The 18,673-nt window shown below is 35.4% G+C and overlaps 1 protein-coding gene across 1 annotated transcript in view; it reads right to left on the bottom strand.

Annotated features, from left to right (window-relative positions):
- Nucleotides 1-18,673, bottom strand: part of LONP2 (lon peptidase 2, peroxisomal) — a 104,879-nt gene that overhangs the window by 50,320 nt on the left and 35,886 nt on the right. The window contains exon 8 of the mRNA XM_032424570.1: nucleotides 13,547-13,688. Within this exon, the coding sequence (XP_032280461.1) occupies nucleotides 13,547-13,688 (142 nt within the window). The remainder of the gene's footprint in view (nucleotides 1-13,546; nucleotides 13,689-18,673) is intronic.

Raw genomic sequence — 18,673 nt, 5'->3', positions numbered from 1 at the left:
AAAATACAGTAACAAAAAATTCACTACAGGGGCTAAATGTAAATAGCAATTTCAGCTGACAGAAATAAGAATCAATGAGGACAGGTCAATTGAGATTGTCCAGTCCGATGAACAGAAAGAAAAAGCAAGGCAAAGAAATGAACAGTGCCTCAGAGACCCATCAGACACTATAAAGACTGCCAACATACTCATAATGGCAGTCTGAGAAAAAGAGGAGAAAGAGAAAGGGGCATAAAGAATACCTGAAAAAATAATAGACATTAACTTATCAATTTGATGAAAACCAGTAATCTACACATCTACTAAGCTCAACAAAAATGAAGTAGATGCAGAGATTAAAACCTAAACCTACCATAGTCAAACTGTCAAAAGACAAAGACAAAGACAAGATTCTTTAAAGCAATGAAAGAAAATACTGCTTTCATTAAACACAAGGAAGCCTCCATAAGATTAACAGCTGACTTTGCTTTAGAAACCATGAGGGATGGAAAGCAGGAAAGGAAATACTGAAAATGCTAAAAGAAAAAAAAATCTGTCAAGCAAGAATTTTATATCCAACAAAACTATCCTTCAAAAATGAAGGAGAAATTAAGGTATTCCCATATAAAAAACACTGAGAGAATTTATAGCTAGTAGACCACACTACAAGAAATACTAAAGGCTAAAGTGAAAGGACACTAAGCTGTATCTACACAAAGAAAACAACACTAGTTGATACATTTACATTGATAAATATAAAAGACGGTACAAATATATTTTTTAACTCTGACCTTCTCTTATCTGATTCAAAAGACTTCATAAAGCAATAATTACAGTTGGTTCTCATTACTCATGGTTTCTGCATTTGCAAATTTGCCTAGTATTTATTTATAACTCAAAAATCAATACTTGTGCTTCTGTAGTCATTTGCAGACACAGGAAAACACATAGCCCAAGATGGATGTTCCCAGCTGAGGTCAAACAAGATGATGCTCTGCCTTCTTGTTACAGTTCCCATACTCTAAACAAGTATCCTCCTTGCAGCCTATTTAGTGCCATGTTTTTGCACTTCTGTGCTTTTTGCTAGTGATTTTGCTGTTTAAAAGACCCCCCAAAGCAGTACTTAAGTGCTGTCTAGTGTTTGTAAGTGCAAGGCTGTGACGAGCCTTATGGACAAAATACACGTGTTATATAAGCTTCATTTAGGCACGAGTTATAGTGTTGATGGCCATGAGTTCAATGTTAATGAATAAACAGTATATATTAAGTAAAGCAACTTTATTCATTTATTTATTTTTTTTTTTAAGATTTTATTTATTTGACAGAGAGAGACACAGTGAGAGAGGGAACACAAGCAGGGAGAGTGGGAGAGGGATAAGGAGGCTTCCCGCGGAGCAGGGAGCCCGATGCGGGGCTTGATCCCAGGACCCTGGGATCATGACCTGAGCCGAAGGCAGACACTTAACGACTGAGCCACCCAGGTGCCCCAAGTAAGGCAACTTTAAACAGAAACACAAATAAAACAAGGTTATGTACTGATCAACTGACAAACTGGCTGTCAAAGAAGCCTATTTCTCCTCGGAGCAGTAATTCAGTATTCACTAACTCAGTATTTGTGGCAATTTTACAGAACACAATTACGGCAATAATGAGAATCAACTGTATATTATTACTGTGTTGATAGGCTTACAGTGTATAGAGATATATTTTGGCAATAGCTATATAAAGGAGGACAGAGAGAAGGGGGGCTTATTGAAGCTCAGTGTTTATATGTTATTTATGATGTTTAATTTTATGTGTCAATTTGGAGAGTGTTTTTGGATTAGATTAACAATTAAATCAATGAACTTTGGGTAGACTGCCCTCCACCTTATGGAAGGGCTTCATCTAATCAGTTGAAGGTCTGAATAGAACAAAAAGACTGTCCTCCCTGAGCAAGAGAAAATGCTCCAGCAAACTGCCTTTGAACGTCATCTGCCCATCAGTTCTCCTGGGTCTTGGGCCTGCCAGTCCACACTGCAGATTTTGGAATTTCCAGACTCCATAACTGCATGAGCTGATTCCTTATAATAAATCTCTTTACATGGATATAGACAATCTATATCTAAGTCTTATCTCTATATATCCAATAATAGGTACACCTAGGAAAAGATCAACAAGGACACAGAAGATTTAAAAAATACTATAAATCAATTAGACATAACAAACATCTAGAGAACAATCCATCCAACAACAGCAGCAGTATACACATTCTTCTCAAGTGCACACGGAACATTCTCAAGGACAGACCATAAGCAACGCCATTAAATAAACACCTAAATTTCAAAGAACTGAAATCACACAAAGTGCAATCTCTGGCCACAATGTGATGAAATCAGAAATGAATAAGGAAAAAAATTGGAAATTCACAAAAATATGAAATTAAACCCTAAATAACCGAAGGGTCAAAGAGAAATCACAAGGAGAGTTGGAAAATATTTTGAGATGAATAAAAACAAAAACGTAACTTACTAAAACTTGAGATGCAGCTAAAGTGGTGCTTATAAGACTATTCATGGCTGTAAAAGCATATATTAAAAAATTCAAATCAATAACCTAACTTTCCACCTTAAGAAATAGAAAAAGAATAGCAAACTGAACCCAAAGCAAGCAGAAGGAAGGATATAATAAAATTAGAGAGTAAATAAACAAAACAGTGAAGACAAAAACAACTGAGAAAATCAATACATCAAAATAGTTCAACAAAACTGACAAACATTTAGCCATATTGACTAAGGAAAGCAGGAAGAGCATGCAAATTACTAAAATCAGGAATGACTCAAGCCACATTACTATCAACCTTTTAGAAATAAAAAATACATGAGTATACTATGAACAACTATATGCCAACAAATTCAGTAATCTAAATGAAATGGAAAAATTCCTAGAAAGATACAAACTATCGAAAGTAATTTCTATCAAGGAATAATAGAAAATCTGAACAGATCTTGCCATTTCTATTCAACATCATACTGGAGGTGCTAGCCAGGGCGGGTAGGGAAAAAAAGTGTATCCAGGTATTCAAACTGGAAAGTAAATGTGTATTTGTATATTATTGACCTTGTACATGGGAAAGCCTAAGGGATCCACTGAAAAAACTACTAGAATAAACAAGTTCTGAAACTTCACAGGATACAAGACCAATATATAAAAATCAATTGTATTTCTTTACAAAAGCTACGAACAATTTGAAAAAGAAATGAAAAAAACAATTTCCAATGGTATAAAAAAGAATAAAACATTTAAGAATAAGTTTAACAAAAGGACTATAAGACTTATATATTCAAAACCACTTTAAGAAACAAAACAGAGGAACACAGGGGAAGGGAGGGAAAAATAAAACAAGATGAAATCAGAAAGGGATATTAACCACAAGAGACTCTTAATCACAGGAAACAAACTGAGGGTTGCTGGAGGGCAGGGGTGGGCGGATGGGGTGACTGGGTGACGGGCATTAAGGAGGGCACATGATGTAATGAGAACTGGGTGTTACATACAACTGATGAATCACTGAACTCTACCTCTGAAACTAATAATATACTAGATGTTAATTAATTTAATTTAAACAAAAAAATAAAAATAAAAAAACACCACAAAACATTGTTGAAATAAAATAAAATAAAATAAATAAAATAAAATAAAAAAGAAGACCTAAATAAACAGAAAGACTCCTATGTTCATGGACTGGAAGAATTACTATTATTACTATGGTAATACTCCCTAAAATGATCTACAGATTCAAAGTAATCCCTATCAAAATCCTAGTTGCCTTTTTTGTAGAAAGTGACAAGCTGATCCTAAAATTCATATGGAAATCGGAAGGACCCAGAAGGGCTAACAATCTTGAAAAAGAAGAACAAATCTGGAGGAGTCACACTTCCTGATTTCAAAACCTACAAAATTAAAGATTATGTGGCACTTGGCATAGATGGAAATACAGATCAATGGAATAGAGCTGGGAGTCCAGAAATAAATCCCTGTATTTACAATCAATTGATTTTTCAACAAGGGTAACAACACCATTCCACAGAATAAGAAAAGTACTTAAGAAGTGGTGCTTGGGACAACTAGATATCCACATGCAAAAGAATGAAGTTGGATCCCTATGTCTTATATCACATACAAACATTAGATCAAAATGAATTGTAGACCTAAATATAAGAACTAAAACTGTAAAACTCTACGAAGAAAATGTAAGAATTCTCATGACCTTGATGGTTTCTTAGATATAACTCCAAAATCACAAATGATAAAAGAAAAATATAAATAAATTAGACTTTATCAAAATAAAAAATTTTGGTACTTTAAAGAACACCATCAAAAAGTGAAAAGAAAGCCCACAAAAACTGATGGAAATATTTGCAAATCATGTACCTGAGAAGGGACTTGTATCGAGAATCTATATAAAGAACTTAACGAGAGAAAGCCAAATAACCCAGTTAAAAATGGGCAAAGGATTTGAAAAGATAGTTCTATAAAGAAAATATACAAATGGCCAATAAACACATGAAAAGATGCCCAACATTATTAGTAATTAGGGAAGTAATCAAAACCACAATAAGCTATGGCTTCGCACCTACTAAAACAAATGGATGGCTAAAATAAAAATGAGAGACAGTAACAAGTGTCAATGTGGATAAAGAGAAATTACAACTCTCTTACATTGTTAGTGAAATACTAAAATGATGCAGCAACTCTGGAAAATAGTTTGTAAGTTTCTCAAAATGTAAAATACAGAATTTCCATATGATCCAGCAACTCCATTCCTGGAGAAGTGAAAACCCAAGAGAACTGAAAACCTGTGTCTATACACAAACTTGTACATGAATGATTATAGCAGCATTATACATAATAACCAAGGGTGGGAACAATCCAAATGCCCATCAACTACTGAATATGTAACAAATGTATCACACTAATGCAAGATGTTAATAAAAGGGAAAACTGGGGGAGGGAGGGTAAGAAATTAGTGGTTGCCAGGTGCTTGTGGGAGGGGGGATGGAGAGTGGCTATTAATGGGTACATGAGCAATGAATATATTAAAAAACCACAGAATTGTATACTTAAAGGGGTGAATCTTATGGTATGTGAATTATGTCTCAATAAATCTGTTATTAAAAAAAACAAAGGTGGCAGGGGCACCTGGGTGGCTCAGTTGGTTAAGCAGCTGCCTTCAGCTCAGGTCATGATCCCAGGGTCCTGGGATCGAGCCCCGCATCGGGCTCCCTGCTCGGTGGGGAGCGTGCTTCTCCCTCTCCCTCTGCCTGCCTCTCTGCCTACTTGTTCTATCTCTCTGTCAAATAAATAAATAAAATCTTTAAAAAAAAAAAAAACAAAAAAACAAAGGTGGCAAATACATTTACAAAAAAGAATACAAAACAATGCAATACTACTGCATACCTATTAAACAAAATCCAATACACTGCATACACCAAATGTTGGTGAGGATGTGGAGCAACAGAAACTGTCATTCACTGCTGGTGGGCATGCAAATGGTACAGCCACTCTGGAAGACAGTTTGATAATTTCTTACAAAATTAAACATGCTCTTACCTTGTGGTCCCAGCAATTGTACTCCCTGGTATTTACCCAAGTGAGCTGAAAACTTATATCCACACAAAAACCTGCACACAAATGTTTACAGTGGCTTTATTCATAATTGACAAAACCTAGAAGTAACTAAGCTGTCCTTCAATAGATAAATGGATAAACCATGGTACATCTATACAATGGAATATTATTCAGTGGTAAGAAAAAATGAACTACCAAGCCACCAAAAAAAAAAAGAAAAAAGGAAAAATCTTAAATGCATATTACTAAGTGAAAAGACTACGGACTGTAGAATTCCGACTATATGACATTCTGGAAAAGGCAAAACTATGGAGACAGTAAGAACAGCAGTGATTGCTAAAGGTTTGGGGGGGGTAGGAATGAACAGATGGAACACATGGGATTTTTAGGGCAATGAAACTATTCTGTATGATCCTGTAATGGTAGATACACATCATTATACACTTATCAAAACCCGCAGAATGTACAACACAAAGTGAGCCCTGATGTAAGCTATGAACTCCAGCTGAAACAACATATTTAATATTGGTTCATTAACTGTGACAAATGTACCACACTAATGCAACATGTTAATAAAAGGGAAAACTGGGGGAGGGAGGATAAGAAGTTATATGGGACTCTGGGTACTTTCCGCTCAATTGTGCTATAAACCTAAAACTGCTAAAAAAAAAAAAAAAAAAAGGGAGGGGGGGGGGGGGAGGAGGGCTGTTGATTTAAAAAAGGAAATAATATGAAAATTGAAAATGGGTTCTGATAAAGAGAATGTAAAAAAATGAAATCACTTAAAGTAACCAGGTAGTAAGATGAGGATGTGGTAGATTACTTAATTTTGATTTAATAAAGGGAGGAACAATCTAACATATTTCATGTATGATATTGATAATAAGAGAAATTGAGATGTGTGATTTTTAACTTAAAAGTATCACAAGTAGTATAAAAAACAGGATACATGCCTTCTGAACTAACAAACTGTCCATACAGTTAAAGACATAATTCAAAGGAAATAACTAGGACTCCTCAAAAAGGGGGACAAAAAACATCTAAACAATAAAATGACAAAAGGCCCAACACAAGTTAGACAATAATTCAAAAAAGCCTACTGAATATTAAAGACTTCCAGGTGGTATCAAAAATTAACCAAAAGTTGATTATATGAAATACTGATAAAACACCCACCTTTTCACCAAGCCATCCACTCCTAGGTATTTATCAAAGAAAAATAGAAGTACAGGTCCATTCAAGACTTGTACATGAGTATTCCCAGTAGCTTTATTTGTAATAGCCAAACACTTGAAAAATCCAAATGTTTATCAAAATGTTAATTGATACACCAGTTGTTTTTCTCTTGCTGTTTTCAGTTTTCTCTTTTGTCTTTCAGGATTTTTACCTTATTTACCTATGGATTTCTCTGTGCTTATCCTACATGGAAATTCACTGAGCTCCACAAATGTGTAGATTTATGTTTTTCATCAAATTTGGTAAGTTTTCGTCCATTATTCCCTCAAAAATTTTTTCTGCTCCCATTTCCCTGTCCTCTTCAGTTACGCATAGATTGTTTTGCTTAACAGTATCCTACATTTCCCTGTTCATATTAGTCATTTTGTTTTCCTCTTCTTCAGACTGCATAATCTCTATCAATTGATCTTCAAATCCACTGATTGTTTTACCAGTTCTAATCTACTGCTGATGCCCTGTGGTGAATTTTTTGTTTCAGAAGTGGAACTTCTATGTTTAATACCTTGATTATACTTATGATTTCGTGATTTACACACATATCAAAATTAATCAAACTGTACATTTTAAATATACCCACTTTCTATATATAATTATACCTCACTACTGTAAAAAAGTAAGTAAAATATATTTAAATCATAATTTTTAAATAGGGTCTGCTGCTTTGGTTTACTTAGTGGCAATCAGTTTACATCACACTCTGAATGCCTATTTCTATTTGTAACTTAAATTGCCCAAAGCTGATCATACATTCTATAGAACATTCAAAGTTTTTCATTTATTTCTGGCAAAAGAGAATCATCAATATAAAAGAGGGTCCTCTAAATTTTGTAAATACTGCCTATTCTTCATATAAAAAATAAGAATATATAATCTATTAAATACTGAAAAATATTTCCCCAAAGGAACAGGATATTTTTGAAAAGTGCTTGCTCCTGAACACCTGGGATATAAAGACTAAACCCAACTCATCATTATTTCTTAATTTATTAGTCAAATTACTATTTCTCAACAATTTACTGTCTCTACTTCTCTCAGGTGTTTTTTTCCTTTCCTTTTCTTATTTTACTATTGAATCCAGCGGTGGGTCCTTGCCAAGACACACAGCCAGGATTTGGGCCAGAGGTTTTTTTAATGGTCCCCTCATAGAGCATCCCTGAGGATGGAGGGAGAGAAAAAGAAAGTCTTGAAGATTATCTAGTCACAAGTTCATAACAATAATTCCCTCATCCCACTCCAAAATTAATTTTCATGTAAATTTAGCCACACAATCTAATCACTACCAAACTCTAATAATGGCAGTGCTAAATAGGGTAGAAATGAGACACAGCAATTTTGGTTGAGAATATAGCTAAGGTCTGGAGGGAGTGGACAGTCAGGTGGTGCCTTGTTCATGTGTGTGCTGGGGAGGAGTGAGTAGGTAATAGGGGAAAGAAGATAAAAAATGGGAACAGGGTATAAAAAGAGAAGTGGTAACAAAGACATAAAGACATTTTTGTGTAACTTGCAAGTATGCCTTGGGCGCTGGTGACAGGGTTTGCCAGCATTGAAAAGTAACGATGAGCAGGTCCTAGTTTCCCTACTGTAGCTTAGTTTGATCATTCAATTGCAGTATTCCCCTTAATCAGAGACAGAAAAGAAATGAAAGGGGGAAAAAACGTGTCTTCACTTACACCTCTCTCATAACATCAGTATTTAAGACATTTTTTTTTACTCTGCTGGATCTTAGAATTTATACTGTAAATACAGCCTGTGAGGAGATAAAAAATTAAGGTAACATCCAGAATCTCAGATTTTTCATTAATAAAAGGATGGAGCTGGATTAGATGATTCCCAAATCCCTCTCCTTTGACATTCTTTGACAATAGTTGTAGAGCTTAGACGATCTTATGTCTGTTGTATCCAAGTAGTAAATATACACAACTTGATCTAATTACTAAAAGGACCTAATTCTAATTAAATAAGAACTTCAGTTAAAAAAAGCTTACTACGTCTATATTAGTGACTTTTCTACTTTGGGGATACCATATATTATTCAGAACTGTAAATATTGCTTATATAGAAAATTGGTAAAGGATCTATGCATTTTGTTAGCCCAATGTATTTCAGAAGTGCTCTTATGTTTTATAACAAAGTCTGAATCTTGCATCAATTATAAATATGATTGCATCTACCTGATAAGAATTCTATAATTTTCTTGAGTTTAGTAATTACATAAAAAGATGACATTTTATTACTATTTAATAACAGACTTATCCAAGTTCTACTGTCTACCAACATTTTTTAATCAATTAGTTGAATCTGTTTTTATGTTCTTCCAATAAATTTTCAAAAGAGGCTCTCTAAATTTTGAGTAAATATTCCTTTGTTGACAACAGTAACTGGATAAATAGGCATCTCCTTTGTGAATAAATATGAAGGTGAGGAGAATCTATAGGCAGAACAGGTATATTCTTTAGTTTACTTGGAGTAACGACTCTATACCTACTATTGTGTTCTTTATATCTAATATATATTGTTCTAATATAAATTAGCTATAAAATAATCTTGTACGAGTGTATTTTATAAATGATATCCAGAAGTCATTTCATTAAAAAGTAGGCTATGTGGAAAGATAAAAAGCCATACTCTTGGATATGCCAGACGCTAATATTCTACTTTAAATATAAGGTGTTGAGTAATTTGTCCTTTTTTTCATTTAGGTGGGTCTAAAGGTGATAGAAATAGCAAGTGGTTTTCAAAATGGACAAAGAAGAAATGTCAGTGGATATTAAATTAATATAACATCTGTAGAGTACTTTACAGTTTCCAGAGCACTTTTACATATATATCATTTAATTGTTTCAACAATCTGTGAGAGGTAAGAGGTTTTTTACCCAGGACTGGAGCAGGTGGGAGGGAGAAGGAAGTCAGGTACCAAGACACTCATTTCTTCTGTATATGTATTTGCTTCACTCTACAGAACCCCAGTCTATAAGGAACTGATGCTACTTACAACTAAACTACAGTGATTAAGTATGTGGCCCCAGGTAGCATTTACTTTGAGGTATCATTTGAGGCTTTAATACTTTTATTTGGAATATTAATAAATCAATTGCCAAAAAAGTGAATACCAACTTCTACCAGGCAAGAAAATATCACCACACCAGCTGCTTGTTACCAAACATCAATTCAATTCAACAAATGTTACTCAATCGCTACAAAGCACTAGATGAAGACCTAAAATATACTGTACAACAAACAGGGGGCTTAATCATCTCCTACCACTTGTGAAGCTGTCTTTGCTGGATTTGTTTCAGGACTCTCACAGAGTATGTTGAGAAACTGAAGTATCAGGGATTATTCTCAAATTCTTTTCAACAGGGCAACTATAACTGTCTAATGAGAAAATCTGTCAGATCATCTGAAAAATGCCCCAATGTAAATTAAACTGGAAGTCAAATAAAGTTATCATCTAAGAAGCCACTAAACTCTTCAATAATGTTCACTATTTTATTGTTCGTAGTACTGATGAGTAAACAAGTTGCTGAGTCAGAACTGTCTTACAGTAAAAACAGGCAAAACCAAACGAAACTCTTATCTCCAAGTTCTGTGGCTTTTAAGTACAACAATTGTACTTTTTATTGTCCAAACAGGACCCACTTCTGAGACTAAAAGAGAGTGCAATTGATAATTAGGCATAAAATGGGATTGTCCCAGGCAAACCAGAATGTATGGTCTCCCTGCTTACAAGACACGTGTCCCAGGGTCATCCTGTTCTAAGAAGATTACAAAAACAGAAAAGGAACAGGAAGAGGAAACTCAAAGCAAGGAAATAAACAAGGAAAAAAACAAACTTTCACAAAGCAAGTTTTCCCTCAATTTTATAAATCAGTTTGAATATTAGTATTTTCTTTAAACCACAGTAAGGGTTGGGGGGGCAGGGCTAGTAAAATGAGGACTGGTTAAAGTTTATGAAGCAGTCAGGTCCCAGATCCCTTCCCCCATCCCAGCAAAATACTGGTTTATTTTCCTAAGAATATAAAATAAAATAGTCATTCCCTGCCCAAGTGACCCTGGGCACAGCTGAGTAGAGTATGTACTCTACGGAAAACAACAGTTCAGGTGAAGGCATACACCTGGGATGCTGAATGCAGTGGAAGTCGCCACCCTCCCATCTCCCCCCTTGCTTGATTCCCAGGAAGTTAACAGACCAGCCTTCATTCTAAAGGCAAGGGACTTAAGGAGTCCTCTCTGAGAAATCTGACCAGCCTCAAGAGACTGAAGTTAGTGACCTAAGACGTTCCTCAATCAAACAGCCCAGCCAACCCTATCGTGAAACTCAAGTCAATAAACCCTCCTCAGATGTGCACAGCTGCCAATCAGCATTTCTGTTCCTCACTATTAAATATGAACAAACAAAAATTACCAGATATCTAATGGACTCTAATAAAAAAGACAGAGGAAAAAATATATAACAAATAGATTAAAGCAGCTTAAAGAAAAGGAAAAAAATATCTATTAGTATCTTGCTCACAAAGAGGATATATTACACTTATGTAACGAGCAAGATACTATAAAAAGAACAAGCAGAGAAATTAAGAAAAAGTTCTTTGAAATAATAAACTCACAGAAGGATTAATAGATAAAGGAAGTCTTCATAAAAAGTATAGCAAAAAAAACAAAAAGGATGAGTAATAGAAAAGATAAGAAAATTAAAGATCTCATATCCAATTAATAGGAGTTCCCAAAAAATTAAGAAAAAAAAATCATTAAATTCAAGAAAATTTTAAGGAAATAAAGGGCAGGATTTTCCAATTCAAAGAATCTTCCAAGCATCAGCAAAAATGAAAAAGAAAAAAAAGAGAGAGAGATAACCATGCCAAGGCAGATTACTGTAAAATTTCAGAACACTGGGATAAAGAGCAGATTCTGAAAGTTTTCAGAGAATAAAACAAGTCACAAAAGACAGGATCTGATGGCCTTGGTCTAATCAACAGCAACACAGGAAACTGGAAAACAATGGAGCAATGTCTTCAAAATACTGCAGGAAAATTATGTCCAACCAGAATGCAAACTACCAATCAAGAATAAGGGAAACATAAAGACATTTTCAGATATGCAAACTCTGACCCACCCATGCAAGCCTTCTCAGGAATCTACTGGTAGATTAACACCAAGAAAATGAGAGAATAAAGCAAGAGTGAGGAAGACATGGACTAGAGGAAACAGGAAATCCAAAACGGTGGGAGGCGAAGGGAGATCCTACCTAGCAAGACAGCTAGGTACCCGATGTGGACAACTAGCTCAAGCTAGAGGTGTGAAGGAGATCAAACTGACAAATGCTTAAAGTGTCTGCAAGTTTTTTTTTTTTTTTAAGATTTTATTTATTTGAGAGAGAGTGTACATGTGGGAGCAGGGGGGGAGGGGCAGAGGGAGAAGGAGAGAGAAACTCAAGCAAACTCTGCACTGAGTGTGGAGCCTGATGCAGGGCTTGATCTCATCCCCCTGAGACCATGACCTGAACTGAAATCAAGAGTTGGACACTTGGGGCGCCTGGGTGGCTCAGCTGGTTAAGCGACTGCCTTTGGCTCAGGTCATGATCCTGGAGTCCCAGGATCGAGTCCCGCATCGGGCTCCCTGCTCAGCAGGGAATCTGCTTCTCCCACTGACCCTCCCCCCTCTCGTGTGCTCTCTCTCTCATTCTCTCTCTCTCAAATAAAAATCTTAAAAAAAAAAAAAGAGTTGGACACTTAACCAACTGTGCCACCCAGGCACCCCACAGTGTCTACTAGTCTTGAAAGGAGACTTAAGACAACTGCTGGAAGTAAGCAGAAGAAACAAGACAACTATTAGCTCTACAAAGATTTTTTTTTAAATGTGCAGCAAAACAAAAGGACAGGAAAAGAAAAGTAATCATAATTTACCATATGGCTCAGCTGTGAAAAGCACTTACATACTTATAATAATTTAAGTATCTGACAGTGACTTAACAAAATCAGGATACAATTTAGACTGGGAGATTGGGGGTATAAAAAAACGACATAGTGGGGGTGGAGGGAAGAAAGCAAGTGAAATCCTCATCTCTTATACAGAAGAATCAACAGATAATGCCAGAAACTGTATAATCAAGAAGCAGCAGGGGCGCCTGAGTGGCTCAGTCGGTTAAGCGTCTGCCTTCGGCTTGGGTCGTGATCCCGGGGTCCTGGGATCAAGCCCCGCACTGGGCTCCCTCCTCGGCGGGGAGTCTGCTTCTCCCTCTCCCTCTGCCTCTCCCCCAGCTCATGCTCTCTCTCGCTCTCTCTCAAATAAATAAAATCTTTAAAAAAAAAAAGCAGCAGCAATACAGTCATGTTATTTTGAGAAAGGACAGTTGATTAAACTAAAAGTTAAAGAGGTCAACAAGTAGAAGTAGACATGGGGGACCCCAGGGAGAAGAAGACTTATTTCCTGTTTTTTGTAATAACCTTATAGAACTACTGGTCTCTAAAAAAAAAAACACGTATAAAATTTCAAGTATTTGATAAAAACAAAAAAGAAAAAAGAAACGGAGATTATTAGAGAAAGAAAGAAGAAATCTCAAAGACATTTTAACTTAAATATTAATTTGCTTCAGGTTTTAGTCTGTATCACACTTTTTCCCATGACTAAACCCACACCAATGTATATGCTACTGAATACAATTATCTGCTCTCATCCGCACTCTTCAGGTGTGATCAAAGACAGGGAAGTTTCTAAGTCTTACCTCAAGCAGAGCTGCTGCGGGATCACCCTGTAGACTTTTTCCTAGTTTGTCCACCTCATCTAATAGGAACACGGGATTGTTAACCCCAACAGTCTTCAAGCCATTGATTATACGCCCAGGCATGCTGCCGACATAGGTCCGCCTACAGAAAGCAAGCATCAAGTTAACAAGGTGTCGGGAGGCAAGAGCGGTGTTACTCGGAAATAAAAACTTAGGACTGGGAAAAAGTCATTTAGTTATCACAGTAATGCAGCAAAGAGGTACTATATATTTAAAAAGCTCTATGGTACAACCAAGAGTTAACAGATCTCATTTTTTATTTTCTATTTAATTCAGGCTCTAAGTTTCCCAAGATACTGGAAGAATCTAGTTTTTGCCATTTAGTGAAACTGAGAAACATTATACTTAAATGATTGTAACTTTTACTTTTTAGGATTCCAAAATGTCCAAAGGAGCCTATGAATTTAATTCCCATGCTTTTCATAGTTTCTCAGAGTGCCCTCCCACCCAACCCCCCAGCCTCCCACAAGCACCTTTGTACACAATGAAATGGTTGTGCCAGGGCTGGTTAAAACATCATCACCATCTTTATGAAGGAAATCAGAATTGGTTCAAAGGGCCACTCAAAATGCAAAAAAAAAAAAAAAATCCAAATTCTTCTATTTTAGAGGCAATAGTTTGTTATTACTTATAGTAAGATTTGGGGTCAACAGTATGTATATCAAAATTCTTTTAATTCTGGCCTTTTGAATAAAACTGTGTTCATCCTATGTATATTAACTGGTATAACCAAGTTCAGCCAGATATTCTGTTGTGCATTAAAATGTTAGAGGCTCCTTTATCGTGTCGGAACAAGAACCATCTACATAATTATGACAGATCTAGAGGGTGGCATAAATAAAAACAAATGTGTTTGTCAAACTGAAAACAGTTGACTTTTTTTTTTACAAAGCCAGCAAAACTTTAAGCAGCAATTTACTAATTTTAATTACAACCTTGTTGCCAAAGCCATGCCTAAAGCAGATGATGTCTGTGAAAAGACATAAAAGGGTGTCTACCTACAAGAAACTGATCAAATGGTGAGTGTTACAGCAACAGTTATCTTAGGGTGGGCACAAAGCCGATCCACAGAGCAGGCCTCAGTTTCACCACATGACTGTATAAAGTAGGACAGAGTAAATAGAGCGACCTTTGAAAAGACAAGCAAGCCTTCCAAATATTGTGGGAATGCCTTACATCCAGAGAGGGTGACCGAGGCACTGGAACCAAACACAATAAACACTGTCATATTACAATAAGGAGTCAGCACATTCAAGATTTCAGAATGGGATACAGGAAGGACGAGACTCAAAATTATTAAGTCTCTCAAATTATTTCTCTAGAGAACGTACAGATTTGCCAGTATTCTGTGAGTAAGTAGGGAAGGGAAACTGAAAACAAAACAAAACACTGCAAAGCCTCCAAGGGTCATTTCTTACTGCATCAACTTCTTTCTTTTTCTTATGGTTTTTGACAGGTAGATTTCAAAAACAGGTATTGACAATTCTAGACCTAAAGTCATGGAGAGAAAATAATATTCTAGGCAGGTACCCCTTCTAAAGAATAAGAAATCTAGATCCTAGTCTATATACAAACAATTCCTCCTAAACCTTTCATTGCTTCCCAGAGCCTAGGGAATAAATCCAAATTCCTTTGTCTGGAATTCAAGGCTATTCACGATGCAGTCCCCACCAGTCTTCCTAACCTGCTGCCATTACGCTCTTGCTTTATCTAAAATCATAATCCTATTATACCCCTTGTGCTTTTTTAACCTCTGTTAATATGGTAGCTTCCTGCCTTTAATACTCTCCCTGCATATGTAAGTCCAGAAATTCTAAACAACTTTTCCTGACCATCTCTCACAATATGATCTTTCCAATAATGCAATGTCTACAGCATTTACTGGCCCTGCAATTCATCTGATGAAGTTACAACCTAGTTTTTATTTATGGGTACCAAGTACACAGCCTCTTCTAAAAGAGCTAGTGAGCACTCTGATGACAGAGAGTGAGTCTTACTACAGAGCTGATCCTCGATATAGAGCTGTCAGATTGTTCTCCAAACAGAAGCTTGTTTTCCCAATTTATTTAAGGACATCAGATCAACCATGCCAGCACCCAAAGTATCTTTCTATCACCACTGTGAAGGCCATACAAGTCTCTGAATACTGCTTTAAACAAACTACTTGACCTAAGTCTCAGTTTCCTTATCTGTAAAATGGACATAATAACAGTGTCAACCTAATGAATTATACGATTACAAGAACATAACAGGTAAAGTACACAGCAGAGTGCCTGGCTCACAGTAAGCTTTCAAAAGATGTTCATTGTTGTTAATGTCTTTCCAGAGCACCAAGCACACTCAATGTCCTAGTGTTCCTCAATCACAAGTGACATCCCCCAAATGTGTACCACTAGTCTAGAGGTCAAACAAAGAAGAGAACCATTGCATAGGGCCTATAAGCTGTGGAAAATATCTATAATGTGCTATCTTTGGCCAGAAGGTATGGTAGCCTGCTATCCACTGACTAAGGATACAGAATAAACCTTTGGAATATGAATCAGATGGTGAAAAATGTAGTAATACACAAAATAAAAATGTTCTCATTCAACATCACCCAATATAACCACTTTTAAAAAATACATTAGCATATCAAAATAACCTCCTGAGAAACTACATAGGTAGGAAATTAATGAAATTAATACTCTTACAAACTGCAACTTTTTTGAGGGCAAAATACATATTTTTCCATGTCCTTCCTCATGATATAACATCTAGAAAGCAACACAGCACAATACAGGGAAGTTTGCAAAGAATGTATTTCTTCAATTCCTTATTATTCAGCCTAAATACATGATTACCTAGAAGTTTTTCTTAAAATTGAAGTACACAAGTTAATTTAAAAAATATATGAATTTCTATTTTTCTTGTAATTGGTACAGGCAGTTCATAGGTTTATCAGGACTATTCAACTAATGTATGACATAAACAAAACTATTAAGTGTCTCCATAGTTCAAAATGTTGTTACAAGATCAGCATTTTTCATTTTCCAAAATATAGTCTGGTTTATGCTTCAAAAAACAACTACAAACAATTATAATATCATGTATTTACAGCTCCATGGTAATCAACTACTTTACTACTCTGTGCCTGGATATCTTCAAATCTACTGTAAGCCAAAAGGCTGGTCAGCCTATCACTGTCACTGACATCTAAATATCAGGAACAGATGTGTATTTACTCACCTCTTTCCCAATGTTTACAAAAGGGGGAAAATAGGCATTTTACCATCCCCTTTTCATGCCTGCTCAATTAAGGAGCTCCAATGTGCTACAGTGCAAACTACTAAAGCAATACTTAGGAAGAATTTGTAATATAAAAAATGTTATAATGTTAAGTGGAAAGAGTAGGATTACAACTACTTAAAAAAAGGGTAAAAGCTGCCCAATGAAAAGTCTGGCAGGAAATAAAATGTTAACAGTGATTATCTTTGTGTATGGTATAAAACGTGACAATTTTTTTTCCTTTTTAAAAAAAATTTCCAGAGTTTCTACCAAGGGTGTATATATCTCTCTCCAACTGGGAAAAGTAATAAGCCTTAAAAGAGATTCTAATGATCTCAAAAGAAAAAGTCTTTAAGGAACTAAAAATAGTCTTTAATATAACATGTCTAAACAAATCAAATTCTTATTCTTAGAGCAGTCATTCCTAAATCTTTTTATGTACTCATTTGTACGGATGCACTCATTTAAAGGACTGCAAGACTTCCAAAATATAATTATGTTTTAATCTTATTTGAATTCACAAAGCACTCAGAGAGCACTTACCATGTTTGGCACTGTGCTGTGAGCACAGAGTGTTACAAAGGATAGTAAGACAAGCTAAAAACCCTATTCTACAGAGTTCATACCTTTTCCATATTTATGGCTTATCTCTACAGTAATGTATTACAAATGCCAGAGGCCTATAATATTTAATCATTAAAAGAAAACACTGGACAATAAGTGGTCAGTTTAGAGAAGAGTAAGATCATAACTGCACATATATTAATGGAGAAACCCTTGAATTGGGGCTAAAAATAAAAATAACTTTAAAGAGGCAAAGAAGAGCTATATGCAAATACAGGTTATGAGGATAGTGAGTAAACCATAACATGTCTGGCATACTATGCTAAAAATATATTAAAAGCTTGCTACTTTGGTTATTTTCCCTTTGTGGAGACTAATAATGAAACAGCTAATTTATTTAAAACATCACCATTTCAGGTTCATGAAGATGTATCGTGGAAAGCAAAAGTTCATTTTTCTTCTCATCTTGTTTGAGCCAAAGATTCCTTGCAATATCATTTTATTATCTGAACAAAGAGTTGGCAAACCACTTCCAAAGAGTTACTATCAATAATAACTTGAGACACATCATAGCAATAAGTATATTTCACCAAGAAACAACTAATGAAAAACGATTACACAAACATGATTTCATAAAACTTCATCCTGTTATATTTGTTATGAACTGATTTAAATTCTTTAAATGTAATATTTAAATATAAAAATGCTAAGCTGTAAAAACTGATAGTAACAGAGATTCTGTGGCTTATGAAAGTGAACAGAAAAGCCCCAATGGAGACAAACCCAAATGAGAAATGTTGAGAAGACTGAAAAACTGTATTAGTTAATATGGAGCATAAACATGACTCTTCTTTCTTTAAGCCACTCAATATAAACAAAAACAATGGGCCAATGTAAAGTCATATTACGATTTTCCAAGTTTAAGATTTAAATGTAAACCAAGTCTTTCTTTTGCTTCCCCATCTCCCACTTCATTATCATTGAACTCTAAAACATACATCTTTGTTTTTAAAATCAATTCCTAATAGCACCTTCCTTCATATAAACAGGTATTTCTAGCAAAAGGATGGAGTTCTGAGCATGGGAAAAATAGGGAAAGTGAATGACAAAATCAAAAGAATAAGCAAGGAAGATAATATAAAGCAGCTCTGTTTTTCCCTGATTATTTTAAGACTGCAGAACAGTGATGCCTACTCAGAGGCTGACGAAAAACAAAACTGCATGAACTCTAATTGCGAG

Source organism: Phoca vitulina, unplaced genomic scaffold, assembly GCF_004348235.1.
Source record: "Phoca vitulina isolate PV1807 unplaced genomic scaffold, GSC_HSeal_1.0 scaffold30, whole genome shotgun sequence".
In the NCBI taxonomy this organism is placed as follows: domain Eukaryota; kingdom Metazoa; phylum Chordata; class Mammalia; order Carnivora; family Phocidae; genus Phoca; species Phoca vitulina.
The sequence above is the reverse complement of the archived record's forward strand: the minus strand, read 5'-3'. Positions and strand labels throughout refer to the sequence as shown.